The sequence below is a fragment of the Fukomys damarensis genome, unplaced genomic scaffold, assembly GCF_012274545.1.
Source record: "Fukomys damarensis isolate Sample0158 unplaced genomic scaffold, DMR_v1.0_HiC HiC_scaffold_7, whole genome shotgun sequence".
Lineage (NCBI taxonomy): Eukaryota > Metazoa > Chordata > Mammalia > Rodentia > Bathyergidae > Fukomys > Fukomys damarensis.
Window position 1 is genome coordinate 36,013,555 of NW_022900919.1, and position 25,216 is coordinate 36,038,770.

The 25,216-nt window shown below is 37.1% G+C and overlaps 1 protein-coding gene across 3 annotated transcripts in view; it reads right to left on the bottom strand.

Moving 5' to 3' along the window:
- The window catches only part of Slx4ip (SLX4 interacting protein), a 168,898-nt gene extending 143,715 nt beyond the window's left edge, over nt 1-25,183 (bottom strand). Inside the window, exons 1-2 of one of the 3 annotated variants that reach the window (XM_033761172.1) lie at nt 25,000-25,183; nt 9,328-9,385 (exon numbers count right to left, since the gene is read on the bottom strand). In XM_033761172.1, the coding sequence (XP_033617063.1) occupies nt 9,328-9,354 (27 nt within the window). In that variant the 5' untranslated portion in view covers nt 9,355-9,385; nt 25,000-25,183. The remainder of the gene's footprint in view (nt 1-9,327; nt 9,386-24,999) is intronic. The other 2 variants (XM_033761173.1, XM_033761174.1) reach the window with 2 other exon arrangements.
- Between the last annotated feature and the right edge of the window lie 33 nt (nt 25,184-25,216).

Sequence of the window (25,216 nt, forward strand, 5' to 3'; positions counted from 1 at the left end):
TTTCCAAATACTTTCACAATATTATATCTCTCATTATTAATATGATGCCAAAAGAAACCAAGTGAAACACATAATGCTGTTATTCCTATATTTGTAAAGTGGATGCTCAGAAAGAGAAAACACAATTCACGCCATATTATCCAATTTTCTCAAGTGAAACCACATTATTTCAGGAATCCTGAGTAAAGTCAGAAGCTAGCTTTGTCTTCCAGACTCTTTTCCTGAAAAGCCTGACGATCTCAATTTCAAGAGATACTATAAAAGAACCTAGAATAAAGTGGGTAGTTTATGGAGAATCACAGCAATGACAACATAGACATAGTGTACCCCATGATCTATATTATGTTTTTCAAGCTACAAGAAATAGGATGCTAGACCTATGAGGTGCACACATCACCAGGATCTGTACAATGCTGTACCTCTGGGGAATAAACAGACAAACATTCTTTTCTTACCTCATGTCACACTCACTACATCATGTATGCACCCATGTGTGGGAGTGTGTAGGGAAACTATTAATAACATGAGGTGTCTAGCAGTCTTAAAATAAGAATGTTGTTGGCACAAAATATTCATGTGACCAAGTGACACATAAAGAGGCCAAATTTCCTATATTACTTAATCAAAAGTATTCCAAGAGGCTACCATGAGACAAGTATCCAAAAGGACTAAGTAAATATTGTGCATTTTTACACTACTGTCTTTGGCTAAGGTCTAGAATGCTGCACACTCAGGTCATTTCTGTGCAATGTCATTTCTATGGATTCCCCAGAGACCACAGAACGCAAGAATATTTAATCCCCACCCCACCAATACCTCCTAGGTCACGTCCCCCCAACAAACTGACATTAAAGATAACAAAGAGGAAAGGTGAGTAGGAGGAACAGTAACTACAAAGACACTGTTTCAAGGATTTCTCAGTCCCAAGCAATCCCTTCAAGCCTTTATTGCTACACACGACCAGGGCTGGGCAGGGCTCCCAAAGCTTTCCAAGGAAAGGGGTTTTTATTCTCAGTGCATCATTTCCAGGTTCTTGAACCTGGAACAGAAGCACACAAGTGGTAGTCTTGTGTTACTCTAAGAATGCTTTCTCTAAAGCCACTTTAGTTGTGGTTGCTCACTTTTACGCTGCAGAGCTCCATGGGTGTATAACCTGAGAAGAATTCCAAGGCAGAAGCAATTTACATAGACCATAGACATGTGAATGACAGGCTATAGATGTAAGCATGTACACAACTAACCAGCATGATCATTTCATCATTATTAACAATAAGCCAGTGATTTGCTAAGCATTTTAGTTGCTGTACTTCCTTGGATCAGTCTTCAGAGAATCTACACTGCTAAACACAGAGCAATGACGCCCTCTACAGTCCTCGGAGGGAATTAAAGGTACTTTCTGAGTTCACATAGTTGGTGAGAGGTTGTCTATTTTTATAGTAAGGATTATTTTTTACACTAGAATAAGTAATGAAAGCATGTTATTTGCATATGTGTTATAAAGATTAAAGTATCAAGATTAATACTAAGAAGTCAGTTATAGTGAAAATATGCTCTTGAAGTATACTATATGCAGAAGCAAATTCTATACATTATTTTGGTACTTTCAAAGGAACTGCTTAAAAAAGGAATTTCAAAAGGGAATTATAGATGCCTAAAAAGAAAGAAGTTGACAAATGTTTTTAAGAAAAGCGATATATGACAAATTGAAGATTACAACATTCCCTGACTAGAAGTGAAAAAAGACCATTAAGAAATTCTTTTTTTTTTTTTTTTCCTGTTTTGTTACCAGGGATCAAACTTGCAAGGTAGGCAGCAGAACCACTGAGCTAAATCCCCGGCCCTATCAAGAAATTCTTAACTCCAAACTCCAGTCACTTCCCTATTCTCCTTCATGTGCCAAGAGGAAAGAAACTTCCAATCTTTGGAACAAAGGAGGGAGGGGTCATGGGCACCTCACACATGCTCTAGAATGTCCTATGCAGACACAAGAGCAATAGAGCACAAGTTGTCCTCCTGCTCCTCCTCCGGGAATGCAGTTGGGAAGAGTGGTAATAAAAGCACATATGAACAACAGGAGAAAATGGATAAAACATGACAATATATGCTGTACATATTAGTCAAAAGAACACAAAGAAGTTATAAACATAGGTAAAATTAATGTAAAAAAAATGAGTCATTAACAGTCAAGCCTGGAAAAAGACTATGTGCATGGATCAAGCAACAAAAGGTGAGAGGTAACAAGAAGAGAGAAAATCACAGGTCTGATGATGGCAGGAAATGTGAATTACCAGTTCCATAGAATAGGTGGGCCATGTGCCCACGTTCCAAGATGAAAAAAATGCGTCAAAGTTAAAGAGGAAAGGGAGAGTACCTTAAGTCTGGCTGGAGAGTTTAGATTAGATCTGATTAAAGAAAAGGAATTACTCTGATCACTTAAGGAAGTAAAAGGATGAAATGTTACAAAAACACTCCCTTGGCGCTTGTCTAGATGAACTGGAATGGCAGGACAAGAAAGGCAGAGAGATTGTCCAGAGATTAGCACGGGGGTGGGGGGGAAGACAACGATATTAAAAGGTCTGAATTGGAAAGAAAGTAAATCCAAGATACTTTGCAGAAGAAAGATCCATTAAATAGGCAGCTATTAATGAAGGACAAGAAGCCATCACTGGTCATACGAGGAACTTTCAAAGCAGAAGCCAGTTAAAAAGAAAACTATGATAAATTCAATCCTTTGATATTTTAGGAATCAATTTAGGCAGAAATTTCTTGGAAGCAGCTGGAAAGTTGAGAATAAAAAGAGGATGTGAAGCCAAGCCTGTATTTAAACATTCTTTAGGAATCCAAAAAATGATGTAGAACTAATTGGGTGACTGTTGGTGAACCTTTAAGAGTTTTATTTCAATTCCATCTAGTAGTCAGTGTGCATTTAGTTGAACATTTTCTGGCATAGGAAATGTACTAGAACAGAAAATATATATTGGAGAAAAGAGCAGGCTACATTAGTTTGAGAGTGTTGTCAACCACTAAAAAACTCACTAATTTTATTTGTCTTTAAAATATAAAGCACTTATAAAGAATAAACAGACTTAAGGAGTAACTGGAAATAGATGAGGAAAAGTACAGAGATCCTTTTGAAAATTTTCACAAAGACAAATGTCTCTGTAGAAACACTTTCAGGGATACAGGTCCCATTCTCCTCATTTAAATTCATTTCCACTAAAAAAAATATAACCATTTAAAATGGTTTATTTATTCTATAAAGGCACCTCAGCTTTATTTTTCTTAAATTTAGTATAAAATCAGTACCTGTAACTCAACCAAATAAGAAAAGCCTTGCCTAAGTCTCTCTTTCAATGCAACATACAAAATCAATGCACCAATTTTCAAATGAGCACTGGTGTCACAGTCAGTGCCACATTCCCCTTTAGGTAGACTAAAAACCTAGGACACAGGACTTAAGTGATTCATTGTGGCAAACCAGCAAGACAAAAGCCTCCAGACTGACCACTTGCTATTCAACTGTCTCTTTCTCTGGAAATTTAAAGCACAGCTCTTCACGTTTACTTTTACTATAATGGGGAAATTACTGTCAATTCTTGGGAAAATTTCTCTTTCTTGTGGTATTCTAAGGAATGCAAAGACTGTTCACTGGAATTTAGAGCTGAACATAAGACTATAATTGCTACAAAGGAGTGGAAAGAAAAACACAGATAGTAAAAGACGTTAAGGAATTTAAAAAATATATAAAGTAAAACCTTCGCTTTCTTCCCACACATTAATAAAAGTTTAGACTTCTTAGAGTCAGAAAATGACTCAGGCTTCCTACCTCCACTCCCTGGTCCCCAAATAAAAACTGGACAACTATCAACAGCAAAAGTAAAAGCTTTCAGCCTCCTGGAATGGGTGGGAAGGAGAAACAGATATTCCCTGTGGAAGACAAAGCCAGATCCACATTCCAGCTAAATCTGGCTGGCCCAAGTTTTTCCTTTAATACAGATTGGCCTCTCTGTCACTAAGCCAGGCTCTGTAATCTTCCCAGGCTGCCATTGCTAGGGAAGCCAGGAATCCCTTCTAATTAATCAAGCCCTCACAACAAAAATTTTCCCACCCACAATAAAGTGGGCTGGGGGAGGGGTGACAGCAAAACAATCTTTGTAGCCAAAAGAACTTTAGACTTTGGTGTAATACCTAACTAATCCAAGAAAACAGATGCAGGAAGCAGAGGAAATGATCTACAGAGACAGACAATGAGGTAGGAAGCTTTCATAGTACTACACTGCTGCAACTCAAGCTGAAAATCTTAAATCTTAAGATGTATTTCTTATTGGGAATGAGGGCTGGCAACATTAAAACCTTTTTAAATATCTTGAAAGCCAGGGATGGACCCATCAGTTTTCCTTAGGTAGAACTATACACATTATATGAAGTTTTTAATAACTTCTCTTAACTAAAGTTTTCTGTCTTAGGGCATAAATGTCCACGACTAATACCTCATGCACCCATGTTTATTTCTCACTTACAGAGGTAAAAGACAGGCCTTGCTTTGGCCTTATGGATCCACCTGACTCCTACAGCTACTTTCACTCAAAGTAGCTCCACTGAACGTTTACTGACAAGGTGCAAGGAAGGGAGAGTACAGAAGGATGCAATTGCTTAAATCTGGTCTGGCTATGCAGGGCTGGGGGTGTGGCTCAGTGGTAAGGCACTTGCCTGGATTGGATTCCAGGCACAGCAAAAATAAATAAATAAATACATAAATGAATATATAATAAATTTTAAAATAAAAATAAATCCATTCTCTCCAACACCAACATAGCCACCTGTGCCTACTGGGCATCAAATGTGGCTCATAGGAATTGAGACCTATAGGAAGAAATATATTTACATATTTATTATACAAATAGATCCAAGTATGTATACATATTTATATTTCAGAGTTTGCAGGTAATACAACCTTTGTTGCAAGTACTCAACTTTGCCATTGCAGCATGAAAGCAGCTGGGACAATATGGAAATAAACTAGAGAGGTTGTATACCAATAAAGCTGTATTTACAAAAACAAGCAACTGCCATATGGGCTATAATTTGCTAACCTCTAGCTGGTCTAGATTTTACAGTTTGGGAATTTTTAAAATATTAGGTTGAGTCTGGGTATAGGTTGTTGGTGCTGTATTCACCTACCAAGTCCAATCCTCAGCACAGCAAGGAAATAAAAATAAAAATCGAGATGAGTGCAAAACTCAGGATTAAGATTGGTATGCAAATTCGTAGAATCACATGCCTGCTGCTCCCACTTCTTCACTTATGAGTAACTAACACGCAATACCTCACTACCATAAGCTGAAGGATCCAGATATCAAGAGAATTAAAAGCTTTAGTTCCAAGGACTCTTTTTCTCATGTACTGCTGCCCTTTCCTGGAAATCTGGTGTAGGTGGTAGTTATAGGACAGAGTTCAAGGCCAGGGCCACAGCAGTTAAAAAGAAAAAAAAAAAAAAAAAAAGCACATATGCAGGAAGGTCAGAAGACTCATTTTTCGTCTGAAAAAGCAAAATAAGTTGTTTGCATGGCAAATTAACATCACTATTCCAGGGAAAGTCTTAGAACAAACAATCCAGAAACAAGTGGCAAATTATTTGGTGCTCATTAGTTGTTCTGTTGCTGAGGGCTGGTGGCAGGGTTGGGATTCTGCAGTGACACATCCCTGCCCCTCCCAGGGTCCCAGAGACTCATTTTTCGTCTGAAAAAGCAAAATAAGTTGTTTGCATGGCAAATTAACATCACTATTCCAGGGAAAGTCTTAGAACAAACAATCCAGAAACAAGTGGCAAATTATTTGGTGCTCATTAGTTGTTCTGTTGCTGAGGGCTGGTGGCAGGGTTGGGATTCTGCAGTGACACATCCCTGCCCCTCCCAGGGTCCCAGAGCCTGGAGAGACTTAAGGACCATTCTGTGGTATGATATGACCCGTCAGACAAGGGCATCCAGGGAACGTGGCAAGGGTCCCTCTCTCTGATTCACCCACCCTTACTGTGCTTTGTGTCCACTTTGGAAGTCCCAGCATTAAGGAACATAAGCAGTGGGTGCATGGGTTGAAAGCACACAGCCCAGCCAACTTTCACCCCGAGCATTGGGGAAGAACATTGTCGTGGTAGGAGAAGAGAATAATGGGTTCACTCCACTCCAGTCAAATAAACATAAAATGGATTAACAAGAAAAAAAAAAAATCATGCTCTATCCAAAAATCTGTCCACCCAGATAGTCAAAAATAGATACATCTGTAAGAAAAATCTGCATAAATTAATTCCTTTAAACTTTATTTATTCACCTAATTTCCATATATTAATGCAAGACACAGATTAAAATTAAATATTAAAAACAGGCACCATCTAGCTCATAATGCACTCATCAGAGGCTACCACACTGGAAATCTAATTATTTGATCTGATATTTACTGTCATGTTGTATTTCTAAATGCCATGTCTATACTATAATTTATTATTTCAGTTTTATAAGTCATCTATGGAAAATGAATACTTAATGCTTATAATCATCTTCCCATGACAGTTTCTTTCTCTAGTATTGTAAAACTTGGAATTCACAGCATTATGTAACATAACTTTCGGTCAAAGCTGAGCCATGTAATACACCATTTATACTTTCCTATCTTGTACAATCATGTTTAGAGAGTTAAGAGTTGCATCTTTTTTTTTAAGTCTCCTCTATTCTTATGACTAAAGCATACCCAGGCTCTCTGATACAACTGTAAAAAGAAAAAAACAACTTTAAATGGGAGGTATTTAAGCTAAGGACATGTTTCATGGAGCCCTGTCTTGTCCCAATCAGAACGGTCACTTCCTAGCATGACACATAGTCATCAGAATGAGATCTACTTAGGTCCTCACCTGTTTGATTCTCTAACTCCTGAATCCTTTATTTGATTCTTTCCCTATTTTCTCCCCTGTTTTGGAAGACTGTCTCCTCCCTAAATAGTTATGTTAGAAGGAAATTTTTCTTAGTCTTTGCATTTCCAAAAATTTCTCTATTCTACCAAAACCTGTGATTGAGAACTGGGCTGTAAGAGGAATTCTGTGTTAGAAACCATTTTTTTTCTGAATTCTAATGTATCAGTATTAAAAGTATTTATTCTACTGTGTTCTAGATCTCGCTGTTATAACCAGCTGTTGATTCTCATTCCTCTGTGATTTTTTTTTTTTTTTTTTTTTTTTTTTTTCTTTTCATCACCTCTAAAGTTTCAGTGGCCTGAAACCTTAGGGTGATACGATTTGGTATAACTCTTTTTCACTTACTTGCTGGATACTTGGCACATAACTCTTTCAAACAGGAACTTCATATCCTTCGTTTCTGGCAATTTTTATTATAGAGTTTCTTTCATAATGTTCTTCTCTACTATTTTCTTCATTTTTCTTTCTAGAACTCGAATTTAACTAAAACTCTAATTTCCTTGTTTCTCTTTATATTTTGGTTATCTATTATCTTTTGCTCTACTTTCTGGGCAATATTTTTAACAGTTCTTCCACATTTTACTGAATTTTTATTTCTGTCATGTTTTTAATTACAAAACCTCTTTTCTGTTCCTAGGAATTTTCTTTGTATATAATATCCTGATCCTGTTTGACGACAACCTGTTTCATAACATCCTGATCCATGTTGGCTAGGTGGATCCCAAATATAGGTTACATTAATTACCACATAAGTAGACTTTAAACAGTATAGTCTCAAATCATACACAGCAAAATTAACATAAGTAAAAGGAGAAATACATACATTTAAAATCATAGTTGGAGATTTTAATATATCTTTCCCAATGATTGAACAAATGGACAAAAACACATAAGTAAATATCTATACAACACAACCTATAGATTGTGATCTATACATAGATCTATACAACACAATTGTCAGATAATGATCTGTATATGTAAATTTATATATATGTATATGTAAAATATGTACTATTTTATGTATGTACTGTACCTGACAACCACCATTTGTAAAATACTTATGGAACATTTACCAATGTAGAGAAACTCTTCTAAATACCAATAAAAATTTGTCCTTGCAAGTCTAGTTTAAGTGCCTCCAAAATGAACTAGCAGGCAAGGAGAAGTCTAGGTAGCACAGAATAGCCACCTGGATGAGAACAGAGGACAACTGTCAGACCCATATAAGACTCATGAACTGCCAGACATGTGAGCATGCCATCTTCGATGTTGCATCTAAATAGAGGCCCTGGGTAACTGAAGCCCAGCCATCGTCAAAAGGGCCACCACCCAACTTAGGCCAGGCAGTCTGCAGTATCTTGAGAGACAATAAAATGGCTGGTGTTTTAAGACACTAAGTTTTAAGGAAATCTTTAAACATCAATAGATAACCGAAACATTTCTCAGTAACAATAACAAATATAGAAGACAATGAAAAAATATCTTTAAAATGCTGAGAGAAAATAATGCTCAAACCAGAATTCTTATCTAGAGTAAGACCAGAAGTATATTTTTAGACAGACAAATGGCGATCATTTATTACTTATACACTAAAAGGAATACTAAAGAATATATAGGTACAAGAAGTAAATGTAAGCAATGAAATTTATAATTTATTAGTAGATGTACATAAGCACTGACCTGGTTAAAAATAAAACTATGGTATTAAGTATTTTCTTGTGAGGTCAACCAACTACTGTAATTTATACTTTGATGTTTTAAACTGATACTTAAAGTAACATTCACATACAGAAAATGACCTAAAGAACAGCCAATGTAAATGAAAGGTCTCCAAGAGGTTAATACTAATTATTTATCAATTCTGTCCCTTTTCTTCCCCACATAGTTCTCCCAGCCCTCTACACCGAGAAGGTATTAGCCCCAGCCATGAAGTGATAAAGAAGGAATATTTATAAGAAGAAAATCAAAGAGGACAGTCAGGCAAAAGAACCTGTTCTTGGCATATAGTTACACTGCTTCTTTCTTTCCTGCTTTTACTTTGACCTTTTGTCTTTCTTGTCAGAGTCAGAGATCCTGATCTAGACATGCAATGTGAATGACAATTTTTAACCTTGAGGACCAAGTCATAAACAAAAATCACTCCATACAAGACTTTTTAAGCAAAGAACTCCTTATAAGTATAAAAATTACTAATTTTCTTCTCATATTAGTCTTAAAATACCAAGCTTCAACATGCCTACTTAAAATTGTCAGAATCCCAAATATAAAGAGTAGAATAAAGTTCAGAACTTCAACCTTCAATCAACATAGAACTCACATTAGAAAGTGATGAATCGTTTTAAAGAAAACTAAGTATTACTTACTTTAACAGCAAATTTCTTAGATGCCATTGTTTATTGATTTCCACAGCAACTATAGGACCTTTAAGAGAAGGAAAAAAAGTTATAACCTATGTATATCAAAAATCTCCTTTTATTTGGACATTACATAGGAAAAAATTGGCTAAATAATAAAACTTCAGTATGAATTTGTGACCTGAATATTCACCTGTAATAGTCTTAACCAAAATATTATATTGAATCAGTGGCTTAAAAACTACTCACAAGGAAAAGCAAAGAGCCAGAAAGCTTCCTTAGAATAGACTACCAAAGGTTAAAATCAGTTAAAATCCACTGTATTTGTATGTATCAGAAAAAACAACCAGAAAGTAAAATGAAGAAAACAACCCCGTTTATAACATCAAGAAAAAGAAGAGTCAGACATGGTGGCACATACCTCCTATTTTAGCTACTCAGGAGGTAGAGGCAGAGGATCCTTAAACTGGGAGTTCAGCCTGGGCAACTTAGTGAAATCCTGTCTTGAAATACAAAACAAAAAGGGACAGGAATGATTCAGTGGTAGAACATGTTCCTAACATATGGGAGGCCCAGGCCCGGGGTTCAATGCCCAATCCCACAAACAAAACAAAACAAATCACACAAACTTGGAAATAAATATAGCAAAAGAAATGTTAAGATTGTAAATCAAAAACTATAAAGAAATTAAAGACTTAGGTAAAGGGGAATATATGTCAGTTTCATGAATTGGAATGATTTAATACTGTTAACACAGCATTACTCCCCAAACTGATCTACAAGCTGAACACAATCCATTATCAAATCCCAGCTCAAGCTTCATCTAAAATATATATGAAAATGGAAAGGATCTAGACTAGCCAAAACAATCTTGAGGGAAAAAACAAACAAACCAACAAAAAAAACAAAACAAAACACAAAGCACCTAAAAAGCTCAGACTTCCCCATATAAAAACTTAATACAAAGATGAACAATTCAAATCAATGTGGCACTACCGTAAGAATGGACATACAGATCACCAACAGAATAAAATTAGAAATCCAAAAATAGATTCTTATTAATGGCCAACTGGTTTTCAGCAAGAGTGTCAAGCCAATTTGATGGGAAAATAGTCATTTCAACAAAAGTACAGGGACAAATGGATATCTACATGTAACATATTAAAATTGGCCCCTTCTATCACACTAGATAAGCAAATTAAATAAAAAATGGTTTAAAGACCTAAGTATAAGAGGTGAAACTATAAAACTCTTAGAAAACAACATAATGTAACTTTTTATAACCTTGTATTAGGCAGCAGTATCTTAGATGATACCCAACCACAAATGACAAAAGAAAAAAGTAAATTAGATTTCAGTAAAATAAGAACCCTTTGTACTTCAAATCAAGAAAGCAGAAAAGACAATGCACAAAATAGAACTCAAAAAATCTGCAAATCATCATCTGATTAAAAAAAAAAAATCTTGTGTCCAGGACATATGAAAAAACTCTTACAACTCAATAAAAGGACAAACAACCCAATTTAAACGTGGGCAAAGAATCTGACTAGGGATTTTTTTCAAAGACATAAAAATGGGCAATAAGCACATGAAAAAATGTGTAACATCAGTAATCATCAAGGAAATGCAAAGGAAAATCACAATAAAATACCCCTTTATACCCACTAAGCTGTGTAAAATAAAAAAACAGGTACTGGCAGAGATATGTGTAAGTGGGAACTCGCACACATTGGTGGTGGGAATATAAAATGTTGCAGCCATTTGGTCAATACTTTGGCAGGACTTCAAAAGTCAGAGTTATCATATGACCCAACATTTCCATTTTTAGGTATCTACCCAAGAAAAACAAAAACATTATGCCCAAACAAAGCCTTATACAGGTTGTGTTCACAGCAGCGTTACTCACAACCAAAAAATGCCCATCAACTGATGAATGGATAAACAAAACATGATATTACCCATAGCAGAATATCATAAAAAGTTAATATTCTTTTTTACTATGCTCAACTAGAGAATCACTTTTATGGAAAACAACAGGCATAATGTAAGCTGGGGGCCACTTACTGAAAAAAGAATATACTTGCAAACATCACAACTCAGACTTTCCCCAGCCCACACTGCCTCTGTACCCTCCCTGCCTAGGCTCTCCAGAGGGGGAGAATGAAACCTCCCCACCATTCAGGATACTGGACTAATGTAAAGAGAAAAAATACTGACATCAGGGGTTCCCCAAGGAAACAGTCTACACAGACGGCTCTAAAGTAAAGTTCACACCTATGTGCAGAAATGTGTCATCATTTTAATGCCCCACTCTCAAATATAAGTAAATGACCAGAAATCACCTAAGACAAGACTATCATGAAAGAAAACCAACCAAACAGAAAAAACTACTTGGCTAACACAGAGACTGTGGAGGCAAAAAGAAACATCAAAAACAAAACAAAACGAAATGAAAAAAACTATTATTAGGAAAATTTGAAATACAACATCCATGAAGTGAAAAATAACTTGAAAAAAGGCGACTTAGAAAACAACAAATTAAAGGTATCATAGAGGAAATGAAAAATGTACTGGAAAAGTTGGAAGATAAAGTTGGGTAAATCAAAAACTTGAGCAAAACAAAACGATGAAAAATAAGAGAATATAAGTTAAACAACAGTTTAGGAGGACTAGCACATTAAAAATCAGGACAGGGTTGGGGATTTAACTCAGTGGTGCTGCTGCCTGCCTCGCAAGTGCAAGGTCCTAAGTTTGATCCCTGATACAAAAAAAAAAAAAAAAAAAAAAAGACAAAAATAGACCCATAAATTAGGCATAATTATAGTGTAATTTTAAGCACTAGGAACAGAAATAATCTTTTCAAAAGTTGGAGGGTGGGGGACATGAGGAACAGACTTCAGAGGATCTGGTATCAGAACTCTGGAAGTTAAAGAATTATCTTCAAAATTCTGAGAAAATTGTTTCTAGCCTCTAACTTCATTTAAACATAAAGGAAAGAACCACTTTAAGACACTCAAGGTTTGAAAAAAATGTCTTATGCTTCCTTCTCAGGAAGCTACTAAAGATATGCTTCTCCAAAATGAGGAAATTAACCAAGAAAGAGGAAGATGCAGGAAACAGGAAGACTGAGTTAGAAGAGCAAAGAAAATCCGAGGATCCTGAAGAAGATCCCTGCACCATAGTTGTGGGCATAAGAGGTACCACCAAGCCCAGAAAAGTGGCACATCCAGCAAGGTCTGCATGTTGACAAATTTCAGACAAGGGTGAACAACAGGCGATTGAGTTAGGACAGGTAAGATGAAAGCTAAGCAACTAAGCAATAACAAGGCAATTATTGATTTCAGGATAAACAAGGTCTGTGCAAAAGACAAAAAAAGGGCAGAAAGCAGTTAACAACATAGTTCAGTTATGACTAGCATTTATACTCAGGATTCAGTAAGCACTGAATCTTGACCTAAATATATGTTTGCAATATTAGAAAGATGGGGAGTATGAGTGCATATGTCAATGTAAGTGGTGGTAGCATACTAATTAAAGGGAACAAAAAGCTCTAATGTTCCATGAAATGTTCCAGAAGCAGTGTCTATGATCAGCAATAATAACAACAATCACAATAGTTGCAATGAAGCAGAATCTGGCAAGTATTTTAGATGTATATACTATTTTTCTACCTTTTTATTGGGGACTGAAGCCAGGGACTCACACTGAGCTACAACTCCAGCCCATTTTAAAATTTTTAGCGAGACAGGGTCTCACTAAGTTGCTAAATTGCCCACACTAGGCTAAAAGTTGTGATTCTCTTGCCTCAGCCTCCTGGAGTGCTGGGATTACTGGCATGTACCACCATGTTTGGCTATGGACTCAGTGTTTAGGTGGCAAACTCTGCCCAACCTGAAGACCCCAGAAAGAAAAGTGACTGAGGAAGGAAGGGGAGGGGAGGCTGTCCTTGTTCATGGGCCCTATGGGTGGAACTTTCTGCCTGATGAGGTCTGAGGCAGAAACTTTCAGATCAGCACTGTCCTACGGAAATATAACACAAGCCAAACATAAATTTAAATTTGCTAGTAGCTACGTTTAATAAGATGAACAGAAGTAAGCAAAACTGATTTCAATACTATACTTTAACTCGACATATCTAACACATGAGCACTTCAACACATTAATATAAAATATGTACATTCTATTTTAACTTAGTATTGAAATGGGCATTTTATTTATATCTCCAGCTTATCTCAACGTGGACTAGCCACCCATCAAGTGCCCTGCAGACCTCACAGTTAATGGCTACCATGTGACAAACAGCACATTTTGAGAGTAGTTGGGGTTTTTAAGGAAGAAAAGAACTTATTTGTGTGTCCTGAATTCCTTACTTATAAAACAGGGAAAATAATGCCTAACTCAAAATTACTGAAAGGACTAAATAAGATGACCTAAAGGACTATAGATGTAGCACTTGCCTAGCAAGTGTGAAGTCCTTGGTTTGATTCTCCAGACTGCCCCTCTCAAAACAGGAAATCACCCAATATAATGACTTATAAGGACTAGACCTATTATAAGCATTATTATAATAATTACTATTACTTAGTCAATGTGATTTTTCTAAATATCTGATGATTTAAAAAACTCTGATAGTCTTTAATCCCAATTTTTAAAATGAGAAAAATCTTTATTCAAACTCTAAATTATTTGTCTCCATTCTTTGAGTAAAAAAGTTTATAATTTAGAAAAAAATTATAATATGTCCATCTTCATCTCAGCAAGCCCATTTAGATACAGGTGTAAATGGGGGGGTTCCCCTAAAAAATCAAAGATGTGTTCATAAAGGCTGTCCTGAAAACATTAGGTACAACATTAACATTATACTGCTTAAGCCTCATAAATATAAAAATAGCTGCTGTAAGTCAAACTTCAACAACTTTGCTAAAAATGTAGGAAGTCCTTCAGTGAGTGTTCTTAAAGCACACTCGGGTAGACCAGCCCAATGGAGACAAGGGGGAAAGTGCTCTGCAAGTACACAACCAAAGGAGAAGCATAGGTAGTCTAATTTTTTAGAATTACACACTGGTTTTCCCACATGTGCTTCCTCTTCCAAAGGCCAAGCAGACCACACAGAGGGCCGAGTCAAGGCTTTCAAACCCTGTCTGGGACTGATAGATTATATTCCACATTACATGTTCAACTCGCAAAACAGTTGTGCATGTGCATGTGTGTGTGTTTTATCAAAGGCCCTGTCTCAAAAATATGATCTGTAGGATTTATAACTACAAAGCAAATATTAATATTTCTATATAAAATAAGTTTTCAAAAGTAAAATAGACTACATGGGATAAAGGAACCACAAAATATATTTTTAAATATTTCAGTCCATTTTTAATATCATGAGTCACTCTGACTCAAGAGATATAAATTTTACTCATTTACACAATTCTTGGAAACTCAAAGCCACAATTTTTGAGCTAAAAGAGATCTTATAGGTCATCTACTCCCAGGTCTGCCATCCATTCCCCTGAGAACTTACAGACTCGGGCCAGAACCTCACAGAGGCAGCCCAGCCAAACTAGCTGGGGTCTTGAGCCCACTGAGGGCAAACTAGCACCCTGCCTCACAAGCCAAACTGCCATGGTGGATGGCTATGTAGGCTGTCAAAGCAGGTATGGAATTTTTTTCTTCTTCTTTTTTAATCTCATTGAGTTTGTTGGTACATTTTAGGTATACAGTATAATTTCATTCATCATTGGGATCTTGTACCTTTACGAGACAGGTCTTGGTTCTCATTTTTTCCCCATACCCCTTCCCTCCCTTCACCCACTCCACAAAGTCTTTGTAAACATGGGAGGGTGGCAGCATGGCATTCTTAAGACACTACTCTCAGCACCCAGCAAGGTACAAGTTTAGGAAGCAGTGCATGGCACCAAATAAAGCTACCTGACTAATAGTTCTTTTCTGCTAATCAAAGAAGGAAAGAATAAGAGACAGAATGAAACTAGAGTTTTAAAAATGTGGTTTAATTTGTCCTTATGCATTGTAATATAGCACATGCCCTCATATATAATATATAAATGAATGAGTCAGCCACAGTGATAGACAACTGTAATGCCAGCAACTCAGGTTGAAGCAGGAGGATTTTGAGTTCAAGGCCAGTCTGGGAAACATATCAACACTCCATCTCACACACACACACACACACACACACTCACACACATGCGCACGCACAACTTTTTTCTCTTTAAAGTGATCAAAATAAATAAGTGAGTGAGTTCTACCAAGATAAAGCCCATAACACATTTCGACATGAAGTTATACACAGTGACCTTGAGCCTGCATATTTGCTAAGGTCATTTTAGATAAGGAAAGCAGTTTTCCTCCAGCTCATTGCTGGCACACAGAATGAACTAAATAATGAACTGAAATCTGAAATAAAGAAAAGAGATGTGCTAAACCCTGAACATAGTAAACTCAACCTTAACCACAGGGGGAGCACATTCCTCCAGGTGAGCAGCCAACAGAGCAGTGCCCGACTTAACACTACAGGGTACTCAGGAAAGGTGTGCTGCTGAAGAAGCAGCCCAAATAATTGCAGCTGTGTACAGAACCTTCACAGAATTATTGTCTTCAGAGGAAATTTCCAAAAACATATTAAATCTTTATGAATTTCCATAAGTACCATATACCGACCATTTCTTTGACATTCCAGATGAACATTACCCTCTGTCATCACTGTGGGCACTGCTCTCTGAGCTGCTATGGGGGCGTCTGCCAGTGCCTGACTCCTGCAGCTGCCTGTCTTCTTTCCATTCATAACTTAAATGGAGGCCTGGAAAACTAAGGGATCACAACTCATGGGATGTCTCCAAAACTCTCTAACAGGAATTTGCATGAACTTCAGGGAGAAGGCACTAGGACACCTGTTTTAGATAATAAACTAGTATATTACCTTTGCTTCAGAATTAGGATGCCCATACAAGCGATGAGTCTGGTGGAAAGTGTCCCTTGGATTTGAGCCTCCCATTTAACTCTTCCTGCCTCAGCAAAACAGGCCCCCTAAAGTCTCTTCTATTTCTGAAATTTTGCCACCAAAATCCAACAGCAACTTAAGGAATACGTAATGCCAGTACACAAATCCTTCCAGAGGAGAGTAAGAGGGAAAGCACTAATTCCTTTTATGGAGCACTGACAGAAAAATCAAGAAAGGAATTATCTCAGTCAATTTCTCACATGAACATAGAAGCAAGACTCCTAAACAAACAGAAGCCATTTGAATATAGCAACCTCTAAAAAAATCAAAAACCAAGTGAGGCTCTCAGGAGTACAAGGTAATTTAAACTAGAAAAACCACAACATTTTAAAAAATGAAGTACAAGAAAGGCACATGGTCATTTTAATAGAGGTAGAAGAAAATAAAAACATTAGAAAATAACAATATAAAAAGGCATAAAATGCAACCAAATGTGCTTAATGAACTACTAAAAGCAATGTCTTTGAAACTGGGAGAAAATGTAGAATTTAAAATATCACCTATAGTAGCATCCCACAAATTTAAAAAAGGAGTAAACTGAGGAAGATGTGTGTAAAACCTCGTCACACAGATCTATTAACAATGCAATTCCAACCACAGAGACCAGAGGAAGAGCAAAAAGAAAACAAAGGCAAAGCAGGGAGTCTGTCTTCCCCATATAGCAAAGCTAATGTGATAGTAATGCTACAGTTAATAAATGGATATAGAGACGATTCAAGGGCACAGAGCAGAAACAAGACCACACCAGATGGAAATCAGCAATGGGAGCAGTACTGCCAATTGGTGAGAAATGAAGTGACTTCATTCAATGAGCTGAGGTCAGACAACTACTTACACTTATTGGGGGGGAAATGACATTGGACCATTATCTCACAACACACAAAAATCAAATAAAAATAGTTAAAAACTCAAATGTGGGAAACTAAAAATCTTTTAGAGAACACTCTTATGAATTCAGAATAAAGGAGTTTTTAATTAAACAAAATGTACAAACTGTAATTCAAAAAAGTGGTAGATTTGGCCAAATTAAAATGGAAACTACTTGGAATAGAGGTGTAGCTCAGTTTTGACTAAAAGTTTGAATACACTGAAAAAAAAAGCACTGATGGCCCATACTATTTCACATCTGTAACTAGTCCTGGACCACTTGAGTCCTGGTCTCTGCCCCAAGACACTGGCTGCCCTGTGCAAGGTCCCCTTTATCCCAAGGCAAGTTATCCTCAGAACCAACTCAGAAACCACCTCTTTTGGGAGCTCTCTCTGAATCTCTAGGCGGTCCGCTCTCTCTGGGCCACCGCTGTACTTCTATCCTCACACTTCACTCTAGGGGTTCCACAGACCTCTGGTCCTCTGTCCCTCTCTTCTCTCTAACAAGCTTCCTGGGGACGGGGTCTGTTCCTGGTCTCCTTAGAACCAGGCCTGGCATGGGTCTGAATCACAAGTCTGCTGGCTCAAGGCTCTCAGTGTAAATAAATTACTGCTCCAGAGTGTTAACTTATCTTTTAAATTTTTATCTGTGTATCTAATGCACCTTTTCTGTCCCCAAGTTCCAATTAAACCTTTGTAGAAGGAGGTCAGTGCACTCCAGACACTTACAATAAATAAACAACGCTTATTTGCATTATACAACCACAGTTGGAAAAGCAGTCATTCATAAATTCATACACAGAATACTCTAGGCCTCCATATAGAAAATAATGGACAACAGATCAGAGATACAGTTCAAATTTAGGCCACGAAGATGAGTTTTTTAGCACATACTTTTTTTTAATCCTTAAGATACTGATATTCTACCACTCGATTGAATGGAAAAGATACTAATAACCTGTAAACTAATTTTCAAACCTGGAAATATCCAGAGGCTTTTCTAAACTTGTTTTACTGATAGGAAGGGAAAGTAAAAAGAATTGATGTTATATGCATGCGTCAACTCCGCACAATGAATGCAATCATTATGTACTATAAACATATGCTAATAAAAATACTTACGTTTGCACACACTCTACACACACACACACACACACACACACACACACACACAGTAACTATGCATCTTAAAAAATTACTTTCCTTAATCCTCAAAGTTGCTTTCCAGAGACAGCAGCAGGCTTCATGCCTAGGGTTTAAGTGATAAATGTTAAAAAGCCTTTGCTACTACTAGAGCTATTGGTGAAAGTCTAAACTCAGTGACATTATGACTTTGTTGCCTGTTTTATACAAAACTCAACACAATCTCCAAAGTGACAAATTTTCCAATACATGAAAGCACAGAATTTACAGAAGCATGCTGAAAAGTCTTGAAGCATGTCATCAATCTACAAATAAAGCTCATCCTCTATTTTGCATTCCTGAGCCCACTTTCTCTGGCCCCAAAACAGGCATCATTCACCAAGAGGACACTTTGATAATGTATGACCCCACCAGAAATATGTGCGCATGTATGTCCAGAGAGGGGAGGGAAAGATGCTAAGATCTTTAGGAAAATTAATTTTGGGAAGGAATGGAAGTAGATTAAGCAGTATCACATGATTGTCCTGTCATTTAAATACAGAGCAGAGATAAACTCCAATAAAAGAAAGTCAATGACCTTCAAGATTATTCTGTGGGAAAGTCTACAGCACTCTGAAATTCCCATCTGTCTTTCTTTTAGCATTGCTGGCCTGTGTCAAAAGCAAAAGTATCCCCCGCTAAGTTTACAAAGCCAAAAATTAACTGTAGGCTTCTAATCTCTAGATTTCTTATTTTATCTAGAAAATCATTAATGCTTTTATCATCTTAAAAAGCTCTCATTAGCCATGAGCAGAAGCAGAACCTAGCAAAGACCCTAGAAATTCTGCAGCTATGATTCAAGAAAGAAAAATTATTTCACTGCTGTTGCCCCTAACACATACACTAACTTTATCATGCAAAACAACATCAAGGAAAGAATCACAAACTAACAAAAGATAAAAACAAACAAATAAACAAAGAAAAGACAAGTGAACAAAGGTCTTATTGGTGGCAATTAAGATAAAATTTGAAAGGGCAACTTCAGTGTTAAAAAAAGAAAATTAGCTTCTTATGGTTCAAATACTGTAGTTCATTTTGAAAGTCAGTGTATACTTATAAAAAAAACAAAACAAAGCAAGCAAACAAACAAGCTCCAACAGGGAAAAGGAAATATTCTAGCAATAAAGTATTAGAACTTTTTGTCATTAAATGTAAGTCAAATGTTAAAATTCTCTATGCAGATGAGTTCCATGGCCAGATCTACCTTTCAGTTACGGCACCAGGTAACCCATGATCTGGGGCTCCTTTGCTACTGGCTCCCAGCCCACAGGCCCTGCAGAGATGCTTTATGGACCACAACACATAATTATTATTTAATACCTTATCAGAACAGACCCAAGATGCAGTCATGTCCTCAGGCTCCGAGCAAACACATCCTTCCATGCTGCCTCAAGTGACCTGAGACTGTCCAATTTCCTAGGTTTCTGGCTTTCTTATCAATGAAGTGGGATAATTTCTACCTTATGGGTCCCAGGAGGATCACAGGAGCACAGACACATCCGTAACCACTTGGTGCCCTACCTGGTACCCAGTGAGTACTCAGTGTCTGATTCTCTAACATGGGGGCACGGGAAGAGAGCACAATGACCACACTATGAAACCCAAACCTACTGGGGCCACTGCTGTGTTTGTTTCCTCTGCCATACAAAAAACTTCACTTCACTCATGCAGTCATCTTAAAATCGAATCTTTCCAACGTAAAGCTGCAACATGGAGAATGAATCACGGGTTGCTAAGAGTGGAGGGGGCTACTACAAAGGGGTAGCAGGAGGGAACCTGGCACAGAACCTGTCCTGGATCCTCATTTCAGTGGGTTACACAGCTTGAGGCATTAGTCGGGACTCTTCCCAACTGTATCCGCAGAGTGGATTTCCCCGTATACCAATTAAAAATACTTTGTAGTTGTAAAAAAGAAAATCTTTCCTAATTAGAGAATAAATCAAAATTAATCAATGAATTTTTACACCCAGGACATTATAACATATAATTAGCTATACTATAATCAACATCAACTATACTATACTGCCTATAACTGTTGTATTCAATTTTAAACCAGCACTGATTTATTCAAGCACAAACCATAAATATTTTAAATGTGAAAATAATTGGAAAATGAGACTCAAAATATGAGCTACTGGAAAAGCAGAGTTTTATGACATTTCCGCCTGGCTTTAAAAATTCCTGCTTTACCACCTAGTTAGCAGGTTTCCAATTTGCATAAATTATTTTCTTGAATTTCTAAAAAGGAGCATATAAATAGTAGACTTTGACTTTAAAAAATTAAAACGGCTTAAAATGATTAGACATGTACACACCAAGAAATAACCACACACCAGGTACAGGGAGACACATCTATAATCCCAGCTACTCAGGAGACTGAGGCTGCAGGACTACAAATTTTAGGCCAGACTGGGCAACGTACCAAGTCGGGGGTGGGAGGAGAGACAGAGAGGAGAAACAGCTGTGTAGAGAGGGGTACATGTCTACTTAAAAGTCAATACATGCCTTTTCTTTTTTCTTTACTGTTCTTTTTTCCAATGCTAGAGAAGGAACCCAAGGCCTTGAGCAGACCAGGCAAGTGCTCTACCACTGAACTACACCCCCTGCCCCTCATTTTGCATTATAAAAAAGCCATAATGCCTCATTCATAAAAGATGGAATTTATAAACTACACAACAGCAAAATCACAACACAAACATGTTTTAGCACTATCACCTTTTTAAAAAAAATTCGAGTATGTCAGGCCTGCCCTAAATCAACAGGAAAAATAAACAGGCTGCTTTTAACAAATACCAGCAGCTTCCCAGTACGTGAGGCAAATGGACTAAAAAATATGGCTTACAACTCCTAGTGCCAAAAAATCCAGTAATTGTATACATATCTTTTCAGACTGTCCTTGGGCATCTAAGTCCTAAATATGTCACCCCAGATTCCTTAGGCTCTTCAATACCTGTATATGCCTAATTCCTTTCCCAGTTAATTGCTGATTTCTCTCTCCCCTGGTGTTAGCCCATCCTCTCAGGGATGAAATCTCTCCCAGCCAGCTACCACTATCTCTCTCCCACTGTCAGCCCATCCACATTTGGATGTGATTAACTCAGCTTTTCCCACCTAACTGCTAAAATATCCTGAGGTCTAGTCTCTGTTCAATGGAATTTTTCTTTTTATCACAACAGAGAGCCTGTTATTTATTGACAAGTGGATTTTTTATAACAGAATAATCTGGAAAACAAAGTTAAAAAAAGAACAGTGAAAATAAAAATAATCTAAATGGCCAGCAACTGGTAAACAAAACACAATGGAATATTATTCAACAATTAAAAAGGAATGGCTGGGCTGGGGATTGCAAATGCAGGGTCCTCAGTTCCATCCCTGGTACGACCAAAAAAATAAAAATAATGGCTGTTTATATAACAAAGACACATCTCAAAATAATTATGATGAGTGAAATAAGTCAGACACACCACAAGAAAAAAAAAATCATATACTGAAGACTTCCTGTCGATAAAACCTAGGAAAACCTAGAAACTTAGCAATAGTGATCATCTAGTGACTGGAAGAAGGTAGCAGGAGAAGAAGCAGCAAAGAAATAAGAGGAAACTTTTGAGGGTGATGGTTATGTTCATTATCTTGATTGTGGTGAAGGTTTCACTGGTGTATACATGTAAAGACAGGTCAAGTTGCATATTTCAAATATAAATATCTTACTGTATCACAGTGATATTTCAAGAAGGCTGGTTTTTTTTTTGTTTTTTTTTTTTTGGTACCGGGGATCGAACTTGGGTCCTTGCGCTTGCAAGGCAGGCCACCAAACCATTGAGCTAAATCCCCAGCCCCCAAGAAGGCTGGTTTTTATTATGGACCTGTTAAAATTTAAAAAAGAGCAAAAGGTGTGTATCTTAACAAAATCTTAATAACCCAAAGATTTAAACAAAAAAAATAAGATAGCTAATACTTATATAGCTGTTTCTTTGTGCAAGGCATTATTTTTCCTCATTGAATTTATTGGTACATTTTAGGTATACAGTACAGTTACATTCATTATTGGGATCTTGTACGGTTACATGACAGGTCTTGGTTCTCATTTTTTCCCCTCGTCCCTGCCCTCCCTTCACCCCTCCTCGCCTCCCTATTTACAAACACTTCAGTTCCATTTTTTCATTTTCTCATATTTTTTCTTTTCCCTTATTAGCTTTCCCCTACCCTTCCCACTTTCCCTACACCTTTAGCCCTTTTCTTCCTATTTCACATTGTCCATTATATCATTAGGATCTTATGTACTATTATAGTTTATTCACACCAGAGAAACTATTCGGTATTTACACGTGTGTGATTTATTTATTTCACTTAGGAGTATATCTTCACTATGTATCCATTTTCCTATGAATGAATCTAATTTCTCATTCTTTTTGGCTAATATTCCATTTTATAGAAAAACCACATCTTCTTTATGCAAAGCATCTTAAACACTTTTCTTGTATTAACCTATCTAACCATCATATCAAGACTACTTTACAAATGAGGAAACTGAGACAAGGAAGTTAGGTAGTCTCTATAAGGTCACATGGCTGGTAAGCAGAAAAGGTAGGACTTGAACCCAGGACCTCTAGCTTCAGAGTTCATTTCTTTATTCACCCTTAACATTGAATGTAGCATATAAAAATCAAAAGCAATACATACTGCCACGGAATACTTTCTTACATTCACAGAATATACACATACACATTTACTACAATTTGAAACACTCACAGGAGGATAAATAAAACAAAAATAACCTTCATTCTTCTTTTCCCTATTAATAGATGAAGGGAAAAGAGACAGGGTGAAGAGCTTGCTGAAGGCACAAAATTATAAACAGGAAATCGATCAGTTACTAGGAAGCTGGTTCACCACATTAGAAACCCAGTTCTCTTTATTGCCTTCACAATCCTAATTATTTTAAGTAAAACCACAGGAAGGGAAAAAAAAAATCTCTAACATACAGCATTACAAAAAAAGTGAAAGTCACTTGCTGTTCTTTCAAATACCTGCCTGGCTCCTTAATTCTATGCAGTCTCAATCTCTGCTGATAACTGAGCTGGAGTCAGTTTTAGAAGCTCGCCAGGTGACCTTCATGTGGTGGGTCCAAGCTTGAGAACTCTTGGTGCAGACACATCATTACAGACACAAAAGAAAGCAAGGCACCATAAAAAGCGCTGGTAAACCACAGTCCAAGATTTTCAAGTCAATAACTCAACTGCTGTCCACATGCAGGCTTGTGAGTTTAGCTTGTAACAAATTAAAATTAAAAATATCCACACAGAATAAGAAAAAGCAAGAAACAGCAACAACTTCCTCCCCTTTATATTAATACCATACTAGTGATAAATTGGATATGACAACTTAAAAAACTTTTTGTTTGTTTGTTTGTTTGTTCGAGACAGGGTCTCACTCACTATGTAGTTGAGAATGACCTGGAATTCACTGTGTAGCCCAGGCTGATCTCAAACTAGAGATCCTCCTGCCTCAGCCTCCCAAGTGCTGGGATTACAGGTGTGCACTACTACACCCGGCAAAAACTCTACATTTTGAATGTTGTCAGTTACATAAAAGCTTACCGGACCAACAAAATCTCTCTTCAACTTTTTGAAATGCTAACTTGGTATCAGGACCTCAACTCTGACCTAAAATTTTTAAAAATTTGAATTAAATATTTAAAACATTTAATTAAAACATTTTAATTAGCTTATTTAAAACATTTAATTAGCTGATACTACTGTACACTGAATCTGGTTAAAGAAGCCCAGGTGGAAAAAAAGCGGGCGATCCCTTTACACAAGTCCTGTATCGAAGTTCTTGAACTTTAAGGTGCACTTCTTTTGGGAAGATTCTGATTCCCAGATCTAAGGTGGGGCAAGACCTGGCACTTGTGTAACAAGATTTCACAGGAGGTTGATGCTGCTGGGAGATGAACCACACTTTGAGCAACAAGGACCTAAAGGAATTTGAATCCTAATTGCAACACTGGCTAACTGGCTTACACACGTTTATATCGAGGCTCCAAACAGTAACTATCAACACAATTTATCCCTATGTAAGGAAAAAATTAGGGATTAAAGGAAGTGGGAAGTAAACTACTGGTTTGTATACTCTAGCAGTGCTAAGAACTATACAATACTGTGCTCCTGGTCACAATCTAGAAGATGGGGTGATAGAACAAGACCTCCAGTTGTATTAGTTTACTGCTGCTTTTTATGGTCTCAAACAAGCATTTCATAGTGCACTAATGAATGGGAAATATATGCAAACAATCTGTATTTACATCACACTATAAAATTATCTCGGAAGAGGACATTTGTACACATGGCCACAACTTGATAGAAATAACTGGCCCATCTGCTGGGCTCCATTTTGTCTTTAATTTTTTTCCCCTTAACATTTTCTCTTCTTTAAAGCCTAAGCTTCTCACACCCTGCTAGTTAATAACTTTTCAGCTAGGAAAATAATGGAGAGGTTGAAGCACAGGGAGGAGGACTGGGAAAAGCCTCCCAAAAAATCAAAGGCAAAAAACATACAGGGTTAAGCAAACATTCAGTTCCAAGTGAAGACAATCTTAGGTCGCCTGAAGTTCGTCTTACCTATGATGGTGGCGGGGTTTGGGCTCGAGCTTTATATGTTTTGTTACTGTCCGGGGTCACTGGTGGAGTAATACCCAACTGTGGACATTCATTCTAAAGAGCTTGCTAATATGAAGCCTACTCCCAGACGCTTTTCAAATTCGTATTTCGGACCCACTTCCCTTTTCCCAGGGTACCCCGCGAGTCTGGGCACGCAGCCACCGCCCAAACACAAGAT